General features: G+C 31.8%; 1 protein-coding gene across 3 annotated transcripts in view; it reads left to right on the forward strand.

The window, feature by feature from the left end:
• The window catches only part of LOC117180887, a 266828-nt gene that overhangs the window by 76767 nt on the left and 175605 nt on the right, over positions 1-14456 (forward strand). For all 3 annotated transcript variants that reach the window (XM_033373464.1, XM_033373466.1, XM_033373465.1), the window contains exon 3: positions 8280-8441. In XM_033373464.1, the coding sequence (XP_033229355.1) occupies positions 8280-8441 (162 nt within the window). The remainder of the gene's footprint in view (positions 1-8279; positions 8442-14456) is intronic.

Consider the following 14456-nt stretch of genomic DNA (forward strand, 5'->3'; position numbering starts at 1 on the left):
CTTAACGAACAATTTTTTTTTTCAATTGGTTATAAAAACACGTAAACTCAGAAGATGTGGACTGTGACTGCACCATATATCTAGTCGGGAGTGCTGCTGACTAGGCATTGAAAAATAATCTTATTATTATTATTAAGTCACGTTATAATAATTTTGAGAAAAATGCATTTTTTTATTTACAATGCACGATCGGACATTTCTGCATCGTTTGATCAACAAATCATTCCTTCGTAAACTATTTATGAAAAATTGATGCAAATTTTAAGCGATCGTGAAAAATGAATGCAATTAACAATAACATTCTATCATTTTACAGATTTTGAAGATAAAATATTTCTTATCCTAGGAAAAAAGCCGGGGGAATCTAACACTGAAAAAATTGATACTAATTCCTAAGCGCCATGCAAATTAATCACATTTTGCTCAATTAAAACTTTTTTGAATTAATCAACAAAATAAATCAAGCGAAATAGTGTAGAAAGACCGGTTTTTTAGTTCCTTGCTTTACCGCCAGTGGTCACTGCTGATCTATTCTTATATCACAGATCGGTAGTTAAACATATATAATTAATTTCCTTTATTTATGAATTAATGAACTCATAATGTAAAGTTCAATGTCATATTAGGACCATGTGACCAGTGGGTCACGTGACCAGATTCCTATTTTTTATCAACAAAAAGTGAGCGATTCTCGATCATATCATCTCTGCTTGAAGACTTTGAGACAAAACTGTTCTGTTTGTGCAAAGCCACGCTTACAATAATGATAAAATTACATTTTTGTTCATTGAATATTAAGTATTATAATATTTCTTAATGCAGGCTTCTTCTAGAAATATATTTTCTTTAAATCTACATATTTTTACAAACAAAATCTCAAAAAGTGAGTGATTCTCGATCATACCATCTCTGCTTGAAGACTTTGGGACAAAACAGTTTCGTTTGTGCAACACCACATTTATAATAATGATAAAATTTCGTAGTTCCTTCGGTTTTCTCCATCTCAGGAATGGGGGGGGGGGGGGGGGGGGGGGGGGGTAGCGTGAACTCAGGTAAAAGTAGCATAGTCTAATTTCTGAGTGGATACCGTTTCGGAATAAACGGAAGTGAGGAATAGATGACCCCCGCCCTCGAGAGTCTCAAGATTTCATCCTCGAGCCTTTTGTTGTCCTGGCGGATTACCGGTTATTACCTGTACAATAGGGCAAAATCGGCATTTTTTAAATTAAAAAATCATATAAATAAGCTATAATAACAAATAGCATGATGTTGATGTTATTTTTAATAGCATTATTTTTTCACGATCCCCTAACATTTTCATCAATTTCTCGTAAATATTTTACGAAAGAATAATTTGTTGAACAAACAATGCAGAAATGTTCAATTGCACATAATAAATAAACAAATGCATTTTTCTCACCAATTTTTATAACGTGAATTATACTGCCGTCCAAACTAAAATGATACATAGGTGACATTTGTATGAAAAATAAGTTTTTGGTTTCGTTGGATTCATAAGAAAAAGCTTCATCTGTGTTAATAAAAATGATTAATTATTAATGTTTCTTGCAAAGAACGAAAGTCGAAGAATTTTTAAAATATAAATATATTAATAAATATATCTCGGCTATATTACATTGAAAAATATCTAATTTCACTGAATCTTATTCCACTTACAATATTTAACTGTTTCAATCCAGCTCCGACTCCAAAATGTTCCACGAAAGTGTACTTAAACTATAAGGAATTATAATGTTTAGTACTGATGTAAGTTTTATAAGTAAGTAAGTATTTAATGAATTATCATTTTAGGGTGTACTGAGATCTTATTCAAGAAAGAAGTTTATCATAGAAGTCTTTCATCATGATCATAGAAATGAGATCAGGTCAACTCTTGTTAAAATCTTATTTCTTCCTAACTATAGTTGTATTTACATCAACAATAAATACAAAACAATCATTTGTGGGGAAACACATTGTTCATGAAATAAGCATAATTAAAGTTACGTCGTATATAATAAACGTATCCAAACTACTTTAGAGCGAATTTTTAATTTGGTCATAATTTATGTTTGAGAAAGTATTAGAATTGTCCGAAATTTAACACCACATTTTTTCAACGAAAATATATCTTTTGAGACCCCCTGAATCCGAAAATCAGGTTTTGTCAATGTCGTCTGTCTATCTGCCCGGCCACGGCCGTATGTCCGTCCGTCCGTGAACACGATAACTCTCGAAAAAAATTAACGGATCAATTCGGGCTTTGACACATTTTTTATGTTCTAAAAGAAAAGAGGAGTTCGTTAACTAGCCATTTTGGATAAAAAAAATCAATCGAAAATCAATATTTTAAGCTAAACAACGCAAGCTATGAAGAAAAGTCAAGAGAGGAAAAACGGTGATTTCGAAAATTCAAATTTTATCTTCCTGAAAATAACTTTAAAAAAAGACATTTGGCTGCCCAACTATACAAGGAATAAAAAAAAGATGAATGACAAAAATGTTGATTCCAAACAAAATCTACAAATTTGTTAATAATCACTTATTGATAGGACGCGTAGTTATGGTTTTGTGTATAAAAATGTCATTAAAAATAAAAATGAAAAATTTGTGCAAAAACGACAAAACGTACGAAAATAAATTAATGGACAAAATTTGGTCACTCAAAAAAGAAATACAAATTTGTTATAATTTATTGAATTCTAATCATTTATGATTCAGAAACTATATTAGGATAGTCCGAAATTGGACAACGCGACATTTAAATTTCGAACGAAACGACACGAAATACGAAAAAAGTCTTGAAGAGGAACGTTAGCTTTTGAAAATTCCTGCAAATTTCTTCTTACTATTTTTGACAGAACTCCTCGTCTTTAATTTATTTATCGAAATTGATATGAAAAAATTAAAAATTCCAATATTACGTCAAAAGACGCGAGATACTTTTTATCCGTCAAAAAGTAATATAAAAACAAAAATCCTATTTTAAGCATAACAATGAGAGATAGGGAATAATTTCTGAAGAAATGATTGTAGTTTTTTTGTAGGGTAATTCGGAAAATAAATACTCATTTACAAATTTCTGTCAAAAATCGAGCATGTAGCGCGAGTGTCACGATGCGAATGTGTACCTCAAAGCCTACGGAGCGTTGATCAACTTAAACTTTAACTACACACATTTAATAAAAGTGAAAAAAATTAATTTTCGGACGCGAAGCGCGAAATTCAACACAAGCGCGCCCTATAGGCGCGCGATGGGACTGTACTCGCGCGGCGGGCAGATTTTTTTAAACTGAATTTTAAAAGAAATTATTTCTAAGAAATTCGATTATCAGGTTAATTATTATTTTAGTGTTTTCACTTGCTATGAGCAATAAAAAGTCAAATATTTGTTTTTGTTACCAAGAAATTGTAATTAAGCTTTTATGATACTTTTATCCAATATATTTATAAGTATTTTTGCTAACTGATTCAATGTAATTTAAAAAAATAGTTTAAATTTTGTTCATCATACAGTTTATTTAAATATTAGTGATCACCTCACACTAAATTCTACAAAATCGTGACTAATAAAATACTCATTCATTCAACTTATACTTATTCTTAAATGCTGAAATCGATCATGCGGTAAAGTAAATGAAATTGCAAGTCGCACGACATCAAGCCATACAAATATGGAAGTCCAGAAATATTCTTTCTTACCTATCCCTTCACGGTTCCCTTTATTATATTAGGCATGCTGTTGAAAATGATAACGGGAAACGATTTGTCTCCTTAAAGCTTTGAACCTGAAAAGATAGCCTTACTTTTTATCTATGTCAGCAGTGTCAGCATTCTTGACTTTGTCTTTGTCTTTTACATAATTTATTTTTGTTAAGGATCGTTTTAACGTGAGGTATTTCGACACTTATGCTTTTTGTTGAGCAGTATGCACTGACTCATTTCACTGATAGCAGAAACCAGAAACTATCAACTTACTCGCACTCATTGACTATCGTTTGAAAAAATAAAAGTAATCTGCTGAGCTGTGAAGATATTTAAGAAATGCACAATATAGACTATGCTGTTACGAGAACTGATTGTCATCGCCGTGATCTTACTTCACAGTCGATCAATTATTCATGGTTATTAGAAAAATCTAATTAAGATACAGGTTTGATTCAAGGAAAGAATGTGTTATACAAAAATTAACTTCCTCTTTTACAATTTTTAGGTATATTTTTATTTATCTACAATTTTTTTGTTTTCAATTTTCATTCTCTGTGAAGTTTCATTTGAAACTTAATACACCTCAAATTGGTCCTTTCTGGATAATCCATGTGAAAATCTGTATTAATCGTATTGGATTTTTTTTTATTATTGGTGATCGAAGGCAAAGTAAGGTTCCGTTATGAATGTAATAAACATTGAGGTACGTGCATAGTTGCTCTATAATAAAGGAATAAAAGTGAAGCTGATGAGTAAGAGGTTGTTGAATATCCCCGTTGAATATTTTCTCATGGTTTGACACAGCTTTAAGATGCAACTTTTTTGAGCAACTAGGAAGGAAAAAGGAAACATATCGGAAAAATATACTTTTACCGACAATTTCTGTACCTACATATAGCTTCGTCCACACAGGAAAAACTAGGGATTAAGTTTTGCTTAAGTTTTTTTCTTATCTTTTTTCTTATTTTTTTAAATCTTTGAGATTTTTTTTGCAGTACAAGCTAAAAAGATACATAAGTGACATTGCCGTTTAGGTCGATTTTTTAATTGCCAAGATTCAGAAAATAACCCTAATCGGCAATGTCACTTATGTATATTTTTAGTTTGTACGGCAGTTTTCTGTGCAGTAGTAAGAGGACGGCTGTTTTTCTACATTCGCTAAAATGACAATTTGTCATTTTACTCTTTTAAAAATCAGCCCTGAGTGAAGTCATTAAGCTAAGTAATTCTGTAAATAATCATTATAAAAAAATTAATTTCCGCATATTTACGCCTGGCTGACCTTCGCACACGCCACGCACAGCTCTTGTTACACCTACCTGCGGTGCGGCGTAAATTCTCAGAACAACTATAGTGTTGCACTCTATTTAAGAGTTTCACTGTACATTTTTCGACACCAGGAACTCAAAGAAACAATTTTTAAAAATCCATATGAGTGTTTGTGTTACTTTTTTTATTTTAGTTTATATAAGACAAACTTATTAATTATTTGAAAAGTATAGAACTACTGTAACTCAATAGTAAATTGTGCTGAAAGTGCAGAAAGTAGAGCTGAAAACGACCCAAAGATGAGTCGATGGCAAGTACTGTAAACTTCATAAGAATTACAACTGTCTAGTTTCAGCACCTGTTGGACACGATATTTTTTGTAACAAATATAAGAAATTTTTGATTTGAGAAACAATAAAAACAAATTTTTCGAAAATTTGTGGTATTGTTCGGAAATTTATGGTTAAATTACCAAAAATTATCGAAAATTTTCAAAGGTTTTCGGTGAATTTGTAAATTAACCAAATTTTCCTGAAATGTTAGGTATCCGAAGGTTTTTGGAAGAAATCAAAAAATTTTAAATCATAATGAAGTGAGGTTATGATTCCGGCAGTCGTGGAAAGTAATTCTTAATCAAAAAGCGCAAGCGCATAAGCAAGAAAAAGTAATCTAGCTCGAGATGCACAGGCGCAGCAGCTAGAAAAAGTCTCTGTATAACTGATTTTAGCACGGTTTTGGAATTGGTCTCTTCCCGCACGCAGTACATGCCTCGAAAAGCGAACATTTCGTACATATATGTAATTGATTACGTGATGCTCTGTTATTGCATACCTTTAAATATAAATAACCATATTATTTTAAACGTACTCTAATAATTGCAGAATTCGATCTATGACTTCGCTGAGGGTTAATTTTTTGTAGAATTTGGATATGTCTTCTCTTATTTTCGACAAAAAATGTATACTTTGTTTTATAAAATTTATAAGCATTTTAAAAAATGTAAAAAAGCTGTTCTCAATTATCATACTAATAGATTGTATTTCGATTTTTATTAATATATATTTTTGAAAATATCTTTCCAGAAAAAATTAACATAAATGTTTCTTAGCACTTGTTTCAATTGAAATTTTTTTATTCAATTAACAATTTAATTATCACAACGTTTTGAGTTGATCAATTACCATGTAAAAAGAAATTAAATAATGATACTTAAAACTAAATGAATTTGTGATGAAGAATGTAATATGTGATATTTGACCTAAAACAATTTTTTAAATCAAAAACAGTTGCATTACACCAAAAAGACTAACTTTCACAAAAATAGTTGAATTCTCAGCCGAAATAAATTAATTATCAACTAAATTAAAAGTTACATTTTCAACTAAAAAAGATCAATTTTCAACCAGCAATTTTATAGTGTCGGATATTTTATAATTTCAGTAATTTTATTTTTCAGGATTTTTCAGATACATTCCGATAAACGTAAACTTTAAACATTACAATTTTAATTGTACCAGTTTAAAAATGTTTAATACGTAAGTTTGAGTGGGAAATTTTTGTATATAAATAACAATATTCAACAATTATTAAATTGAAACGACTTAAAGTTAAAATAATTTAACTTCAAATTACAAATTTTTTTTAGTTGAAATACAATTTTATTCCTTCAACTTTTAATGTTTCTAATATAAACAATGCTTTAAATGATACAATTTTGGATATTTACAAATTAATTGATTCCTTAATTTAGAGCATTGAAAGTGATAGCCTGGATTTATATTTTTTTTACCAGACCTTTGGAACTGTTCAGTTGATAGAAATTTAAAATTGGAAATTGTGTAGTTGAACTCCATTTAATTTAAATGAGTGAAAAACTGAAAAAAATTCAGCTCTAATAGTACGGTTTTTTTTATTTCAATGACTGTGAAATATCTTTGCGAACTGAAAAAACTGGGACATTTTGCCTCATTTAAAACGGCTACCCTAAAAATTGCGTTTAGAATTCTCTAAATGTTTATTTCGTAAGAAGATAGAATTACTAAAATTTTTAATCTTTTGAAAAAATTGAAACTTTGTTATCGATGAAACATCTTTCTTGGAAGCCGTGCTACAATATATCCGAAAAAGCGACCATTTTCTACAAAGACAATTTTTATTAAAAAGCGTTCAAAATTTAAAAGGGTTATATTAAACTGTTTTAATTGGACGGGGTTAAAATTAGATCGTTGATAATGGTTAAATTTTAAATTGAATACATCAAGAAAGATTAAGGAGGATTAAGGAGGATTAAGGCTTAGAGAAAAATATATGATGAAAGGCTTAAGGTTATGATTTCCATTTTAATTTCCTTTCAGCCTATTGGTAGAATCACATTTTTTGCCTTAAAGGGTAATTCGAAGGATTACTATCGTTAAAAGATGAAAGAGTAAATGTTGGTCTAAATTTAAGTCGCTACTTGGTAATTTATTAATAATGATAGTTACTTAATGAGTTCAGCCAAGAGGGAACAAGAATTATTTGTTGAGATATTTAAGTCTGCGGAGGGTTTTAAGTATGACTGACGTCGGTACTCCGTGATGAGGATCTCGGGCCGCTTCTACTGAACGCAGTGCCGTTTCACTTTCGCCGACGAATTTTAGAATAGAATGCCTTACACAGGCGTGGGTACTTAACGCGATTGCAGTTCATTAAAGTGGCCTAGTTTGTGTTATATCGCCAGTCATCTAAGATTAAAATGGGTTTTTGCATACAAAAAAAATATTGGATCAACATTAGTAATCAGAATAACAATCATTTTGCGTGACAATTCTTATAATATTATTAGTAGAGGTAGAGAAGTTATATATAGATAGATTTAAAGGATATAAATTTATTATAGACAATTAACATTGTGATAGGTAATAAAATTTTCTTTTTATATATGTGGAATTGTTCTTATTGAAATTAGTATATTAAAAAAATTCGCATAAAGCACAATATTCATGCATATAAGTTTAATTTGTATTATACTCTATTAAAAAAATCCTCCGGGAAATTCTTGTGGTATTATTTTTGAAAGAGGAAAACGAGATCAGGAAATCCGTCAGAATGTCAGATTCCTCGAAGAAATCCGCGAGTTAGTCAATTCATCTTCGCGGTTTTCCTCGCAGATTTTTGCAATAGAAACTCAAAAAGTTAAAAAATGTGTTTTGTGACGGAACGAGAATGAGGTGTCCTTTACTATCAAATAATATCCGGCGATTTAAAAATATTAATAGAAGTTTGTTATGTTATTAATTTTATTTTATTATTTTTTATTATAGATACATTACTGATGCAACAAGTTGATTTCCTGGAGACGATTCTCGAGGAAACGTCGGATGACTTGCAGAGCGATTCTGATCGCAGTGGCACCACCTACTGGTTAGGTTCAGACTCAGAGACGGAAAGTGTGATTCACATAAAGTCCAACCAGAGAGCAGCAGGTACTTAGAACTCGAAATACACGAGTAATTTAAATATTTTATCTCGTTTACGGCGTACAGTTATATTTTCATTTCTTTAATGAATATAAATTTCATACACTCTAGTACATTTTCTCATTTCTTAAATTGAAAAGACGAACAAATTAGAGTTGCAGTTACAGAATAAAGTTACTCGTTTCAAATACTGCTTGGAATAATGTTTAAAGATACTTTTTTAAAGCTACCAATTATATGTATTTTCAATTATTATTTAATTCTTAGGGCTTCGTAGCCCCGAGGTTAAACCCTTATAGTTTTGTTACCTTAATAGGAGGGTAAGTTCTATTAATTTTGTCTTGCGATCTAATTAAATAAAAATGAATTGGATTATTTCGAGTCAAAACTTTAATTAGAAAAGCTTGCATCTTGCGACGTTTCGGCCTCAATCTTTCGGTCATACTTAGGCAAATTATACTTAAAAAACAATTTTGGATTCAAATACGTGGTCTGATGAAAAAATTGAAATGGTTCTGACAACATTACCGAATTGATTGAGGAAAACCTCAAAAAACAAAAAAAGCTCCCAATAATTAAAATGTCTCATTTTTAAAATTGATGAGTGAACCGCAATATTCATTTGTATACTCAATGATTTGACTATTGCGGTTCGCTCTTCAATTGTTTAAATGGAACCTTTTAACTTTTGGGAGCCTCTTTTGTTTTTTACGGCTTTGCCAATTAAATTTGGTAATGTTGTCACAACCGTTTCCAATTTTTTTCATCAGGCCAAAATTTTGAATCAAAAATTGTTTTTCTTTTAGTTATAATTTGCCTCAGGATGACCGTCAGATTGAAGTCGAAACGTCGCAAGATGTAAACCTTTTATAATTAAAATTTCGGCTCGGAATAATCCTAGTATTTTTTATTTTGTCCTTCCTTTGCATTTGACCTTCGCACTTTTTCCCTCAGGGCCCCCTATCTCTCGAACCCCGCGTTTCCCATGGGATTCAGCCTATTCCACAGGACTCCACTTTATCTCTCGGTGCTCTTATAATTCCCCGGGACTCCGTTATTTCCTCGGCATCCGTACTATCCCATGAAGTTCCACCTATTCCTCGGGACCCTACCTAACTCACAGAACACCATCTATCGAAAAGTCCTCAGACCCTTACTATTTTACGAGGAACACCGTATACTTTAACACCCTCCCTATCCTACGAGCCTAAACGATCCTATAGGATCCCTACTTATTCCTCAGGGCCCAACCTAAACCATGGAATCCCAACTTTACCTCGAAACCTCACCTATAACACGGTACCCTTATAATATTCCGCGTGACACAATCTAACCCACAAGATTCCACGGGAACTTAATATCCCACGGGACCCCAGATATCTTTCAAAACCCTTACTATACCACGGGAACCCACCTATCTCTAAGAACTCTTATTACCTCTCGGGACCCCACTGTATCCCTTGAAACCGAATATATACCTTAGTTATCTCACGGGAGCAACTTAACCCACAGGACACCGTTTATCCCACAAAACCTTCTGTCCTTCGGGACCTTTCTTATACCATGGGACCTATTCTACGTTTCGGAACCCGATCTATCCCTCGAAAACTTTACGAGACTATGTGATTCCCCTGTTCCTTGAAACTCCAATGAACCCAATGAAGCCCTCGCGGCCCTTACTATTCCACGAGACACCCCTGTTCTACAAAACCCCCCTTATTGTTTGTTGACTAAATAAGCTTCGAAACCTTTCTCTTTGTAGGCTCGTGTATCCTTCTTTGCTTAGACTAAGTTTTAATTCATATGCAATGATACATATATTTAAAAATAATTTTTCTACTCTTTTTTATTTGTCAAAATTTCATTAAAGATTACGTCTAGTAAATTCATCTTAAAAAGATTTCATCAATTCTGTAATCATGAATAATTTTATGCGAAATAAGCATGAACAAGATTCACAATTAAAAAATAGGCTTCCAAACTACCTCACTTTCGGTTCATTGAAGACAAAAAGAACTACCTAAAAAAGCGATAAAAAGGGAAGGCTTATGAATATTTTGAGAATTAGTTTAATTGAGTCTTAATTTTTTTACCTCAATGTCTGGAAAGAAATATTTTTACTAGCATTTTGTAAAAAGAGTGCATTAAATATTAGCAATTTTATAAATGCATTAAAAGTTTTTTTGGATTTTTTCGTCCCGTATTTGGAAAATGTAATAATCTAAATAGATGGGTTTAGAATCACCCACAAAAATATTTGTGATACAGAAAATAATTACTCAAATTTGGAGAGGTTCGGAATTTCACATGAAGACCTTAGTATTTCCAATTAGAAAATAAATTTAAATTAAATTGGTTAAAAAATAAAAGTAGATATAAATTTTTTAAGTTTTAACTTTGCCTTTTGGGCTTATCCATGTGAGTGATCATGAGAATTTATTTTCTATAGTGGATATTAATTTTGGGAAAATGCAATAGCATTTCTGCTTTTATATCAGTCAAAAAATAAAAAAAATATTAGATAATTATTAGCAAAATTATTGCTATATAGATAATTAAGAATTTAACTGGTTCTAAAGCATTATAACGTTGTTCTAAAGTATACATAAATTGTTAAAACGGCTTGAATTTAAAATAGAATATATATTTAGACATCAAAATCTCAAAACATTATTTTTGTTCAAATAATAAGCATTACTAATTTCAAAATGAAAATCGTCTTGAAAGCCTTAAGACTCATAGAAAAATTAAATGGCTATGAAGGTGGGGTTTAAAAAAATTTGAAGTTAGAATTTGTTGTCAACCCTACTTTCACGAGCATTACAATTTTTTAATAGGGATTTAAGTTATCGACCTTGCAAGAAAGCAAGATTGGTGGCCTATGCACAGGGATAGTAAAATACGTAAAATAGAATACAACAGCATTTAGCGGACAAAAATTATATTATAATTTCATATGAAATCAGTTTCTTTAAAACATTAATTATTTTATTATAAATTATTATATGCACAAAAACATCAAATAAAATCGAAATTATTTATTTTATTCGAAAAGATGTTTGGAGATTGTAAAGAATAGAGGTTTGTTCTCGGTTTTGTCCAATTTTCAATTTGATGTTTTGTTTTTTTTTACATTACAAAAATATCATTTTTGCAAGTGTAAATTTTGTTTATTAAGGGCATGTAACAAACTCAAATATCTATATTACCGACCTCACTATCTCAGTTCACGAAGTTTTTTTTGTTCGACCCTGCTTGAAAACGCACCACCTGCATGCTCATGAAGTAGGCGTAATGTGGCCACTTCCAGCCCAATGACCTTAGCACATGCGCACTTCGCTGCCGGGCCAACATGGAACTTTACACCCGCTACATGAAACTTTATGCTTGCTACACATACACTTCACCACGCAAGTGAGGATACGGAGAAAGAACGCGCGAGTCATCGAATTTACGAAAGAGAAAAGGGAGAATGGGGAAAAGAAAAAGGAAAATGAGGAAATGGGAAAAAAACTGAAGAGAACGGAGAAAGGGTGAAAAGGGAAAGGGGGAAATGTGAAAAAGAGAAAAATGCTGAAGGGAATGGAGAAGAAAAGAAGAAAATCAGAAGGGCTGAAAAGAGAACGGGAAAAGGGGAAAGAGGAAAAAAGAAAAATGACAGGGAAAAGGGGAGAATAGGAAAAAGAATAACGGTAAAGGGAACGGAGAAAGGGTGAAATGGTAATAATACAACTTTTCCACGAATATACGCAAGATACAGTAACAAGACAAGAGATTGTTTTTGTTTGAAACGCAGAAAATGCCATAGGAAAATAGAAAATTGAAATTGACTGCCAAACAACGCAAATGATGGTGAAATGGTCAACAGGAAAATTTCTCGTCTCGAATAAACCTACAAAATTGCTCTTTACAATTTTTCAATAGCACCTACAGTTTGTTTATATCTATATTTCACTTCTAAACTATCAATCATAAAATTGAAATATTCACAAAAAAATATTTTCATTACTGATGTCAGTTCAATTTTTTTTTAGCAATCATATTGAATAAAAATTTTCTCATAATTTCTCACATACTGCAAATGTATGCTCGAAAGAATTCGGTTTTTGTATATTTTATTTTACTTCTTTCTTGTTTTGTTTAACAATTTTTCATGTGAGTAAAAAGTATAGTGTAACATGTCGATTTTCTAAAATTTAAACTGAACTTAAATAATGTCAAGTCCCGTGGTGAAAAATGTCCTAGCCAAATCGCCAGGTTTACAGCTCTGGCGCTGACCAGATTGTCTGGCCTGGGCCTGGCCAAAAGTGTAACGTTTTTTCTGGCTAGCCCCAGGCCAGACCGTCTGGTCAGCCGCTAGTTAATGGCTGATCGATTAATGTTTTATCGTTGAGAATCATATCGTCCATGCTTTGAAGATACGCTAAACAAGCAAAACATGATTTCCTAGAAAAATATATAATATAAATGTTTGATATAATCCGTAAAAATTCAGATTTTGCGTCAAAAATATACTGTCCTCAATATAATCAATAAAATCAATAAATAAAATTGTCGTTTCTAATACTTATTCTTTTATAATAGATAAAAAGTAGGCTTGTACTAACTATTTATTTAATATCTTAATAAAAATTTGGTAGATTTTTGCCTCAACTTTTACAGCTAACTTTTGGCTGGATTAATATATTATTAGGAAAATCATAAGAAATTTTGACAATTTGTGACACTTGATCGACAAAAACTAGCACTATTTCCGAGAGGTCGGAGCCAAGCACTGTCAGAATACTTCAAGTTGTGACGTCAACTGGCAAGATGTCTGCACGCCTAGGGCCAAGCAATGCATTACAATTACTTGGGAAAACTTGATTGTTTTAATGACTTGGATACAAAAATTTCACTATAAACTTTTTTAGTTTAAAAAATTTCATTATAGGCTCTGTAACTTTTTGAAATGTAAGAAAACATTTACTGTGTCGAACTTAGATTTTTTCTTTGCTCGCTGATGAGCGCCAGGCCTGGACCAGACCAGACTGTCAAGATGAAAAGAAATTCGTGTTTTCATAGTTTGAATTTCTTAGTTTCCATTATTTTAGGCACCCTGTAACTTTTTCAAAATACATAAAAAAAAATTTGGTGATGGAACTTACGATTTTTTTTTCTTGACTCGCTGATGAGCGCCAGGCCTGGACCAGACCAGACTCTCAAGATAAAAAGAAAGAAAGTCGTGTTTTAATAGTTTGAATTTCTTATTTTCCATCATTTTAGACACCCTCTAATATTTGTAAAATATGTCAAAAAACTTGCTGATGGAACGTCAGTTTTTTTTTCGTTTTTGGCTAGCTTACCAGCGCCAAATCTGGGCGAGAACAGAACTTCCAGGCTAGATGGTCTAGATAAAGTCAAACCTGAGCCAGACTGGCATCAGACCTGAGCCAGATCAGTTCTTCCAGACTAGACAGTCTAGATAAATCCAGACCTTTAACCAGACTGCCCGGACATTTTGCCACACGGGGCGCGAAACGCGAGTTTCATGATGAGACTGTATTCCTCAAACCCGAAGGAGTTTTGAAAAAGTTATATCTACATCTTCGCTTAATGTATAAGCATACTAATAATTTAATTGATCAATCGCGCCCCAGGTGCGCTCAATCTTGCGAGCGATGAGAATGTGCCCGCGCGTCGGGCAGATTTTTTGACATTACATATAAAAAAAGTTCTTAGGTTCAACAAATTTCAAGGTACAAAGAAAATATGTCAATAAATGGTTTCAGTATTAATTTAATTGAATATAATTTTTAGCGAGATTTCTACTCAAATGATATATTTTCCAAAGTTTCAGTCCGATATTTTATTTACAAAAAAAGTTCTAATTTCAATGAGGCCGGTAATATACACGGAGAAAACTGGGTATTGAAACGTAACATCTACCAGGTGTATACATATGAAACCGGTATTTTTTCAAGAAAAAAACACATTTATTTCAAGAGAATGATAACAAATATTTTATTCAAAGTATGCGCC

This window comes from Belonocnema kinseyi, chromosome 9 (assembly GCF_010883055.1).
Source record: "Belonocnema kinseyi isolate 2016_QV_RU_SX_M_011 chromosome 9, B_treatae_v1, whole genome shotgun sequence".
In the NCBI taxonomy this organism is placed as follows: Eukaryota; Metazoa; Arthropoda; class Insecta; order Hymenoptera; family Cynipidae; genus Belonocnema; species Belonocnema kinseyi.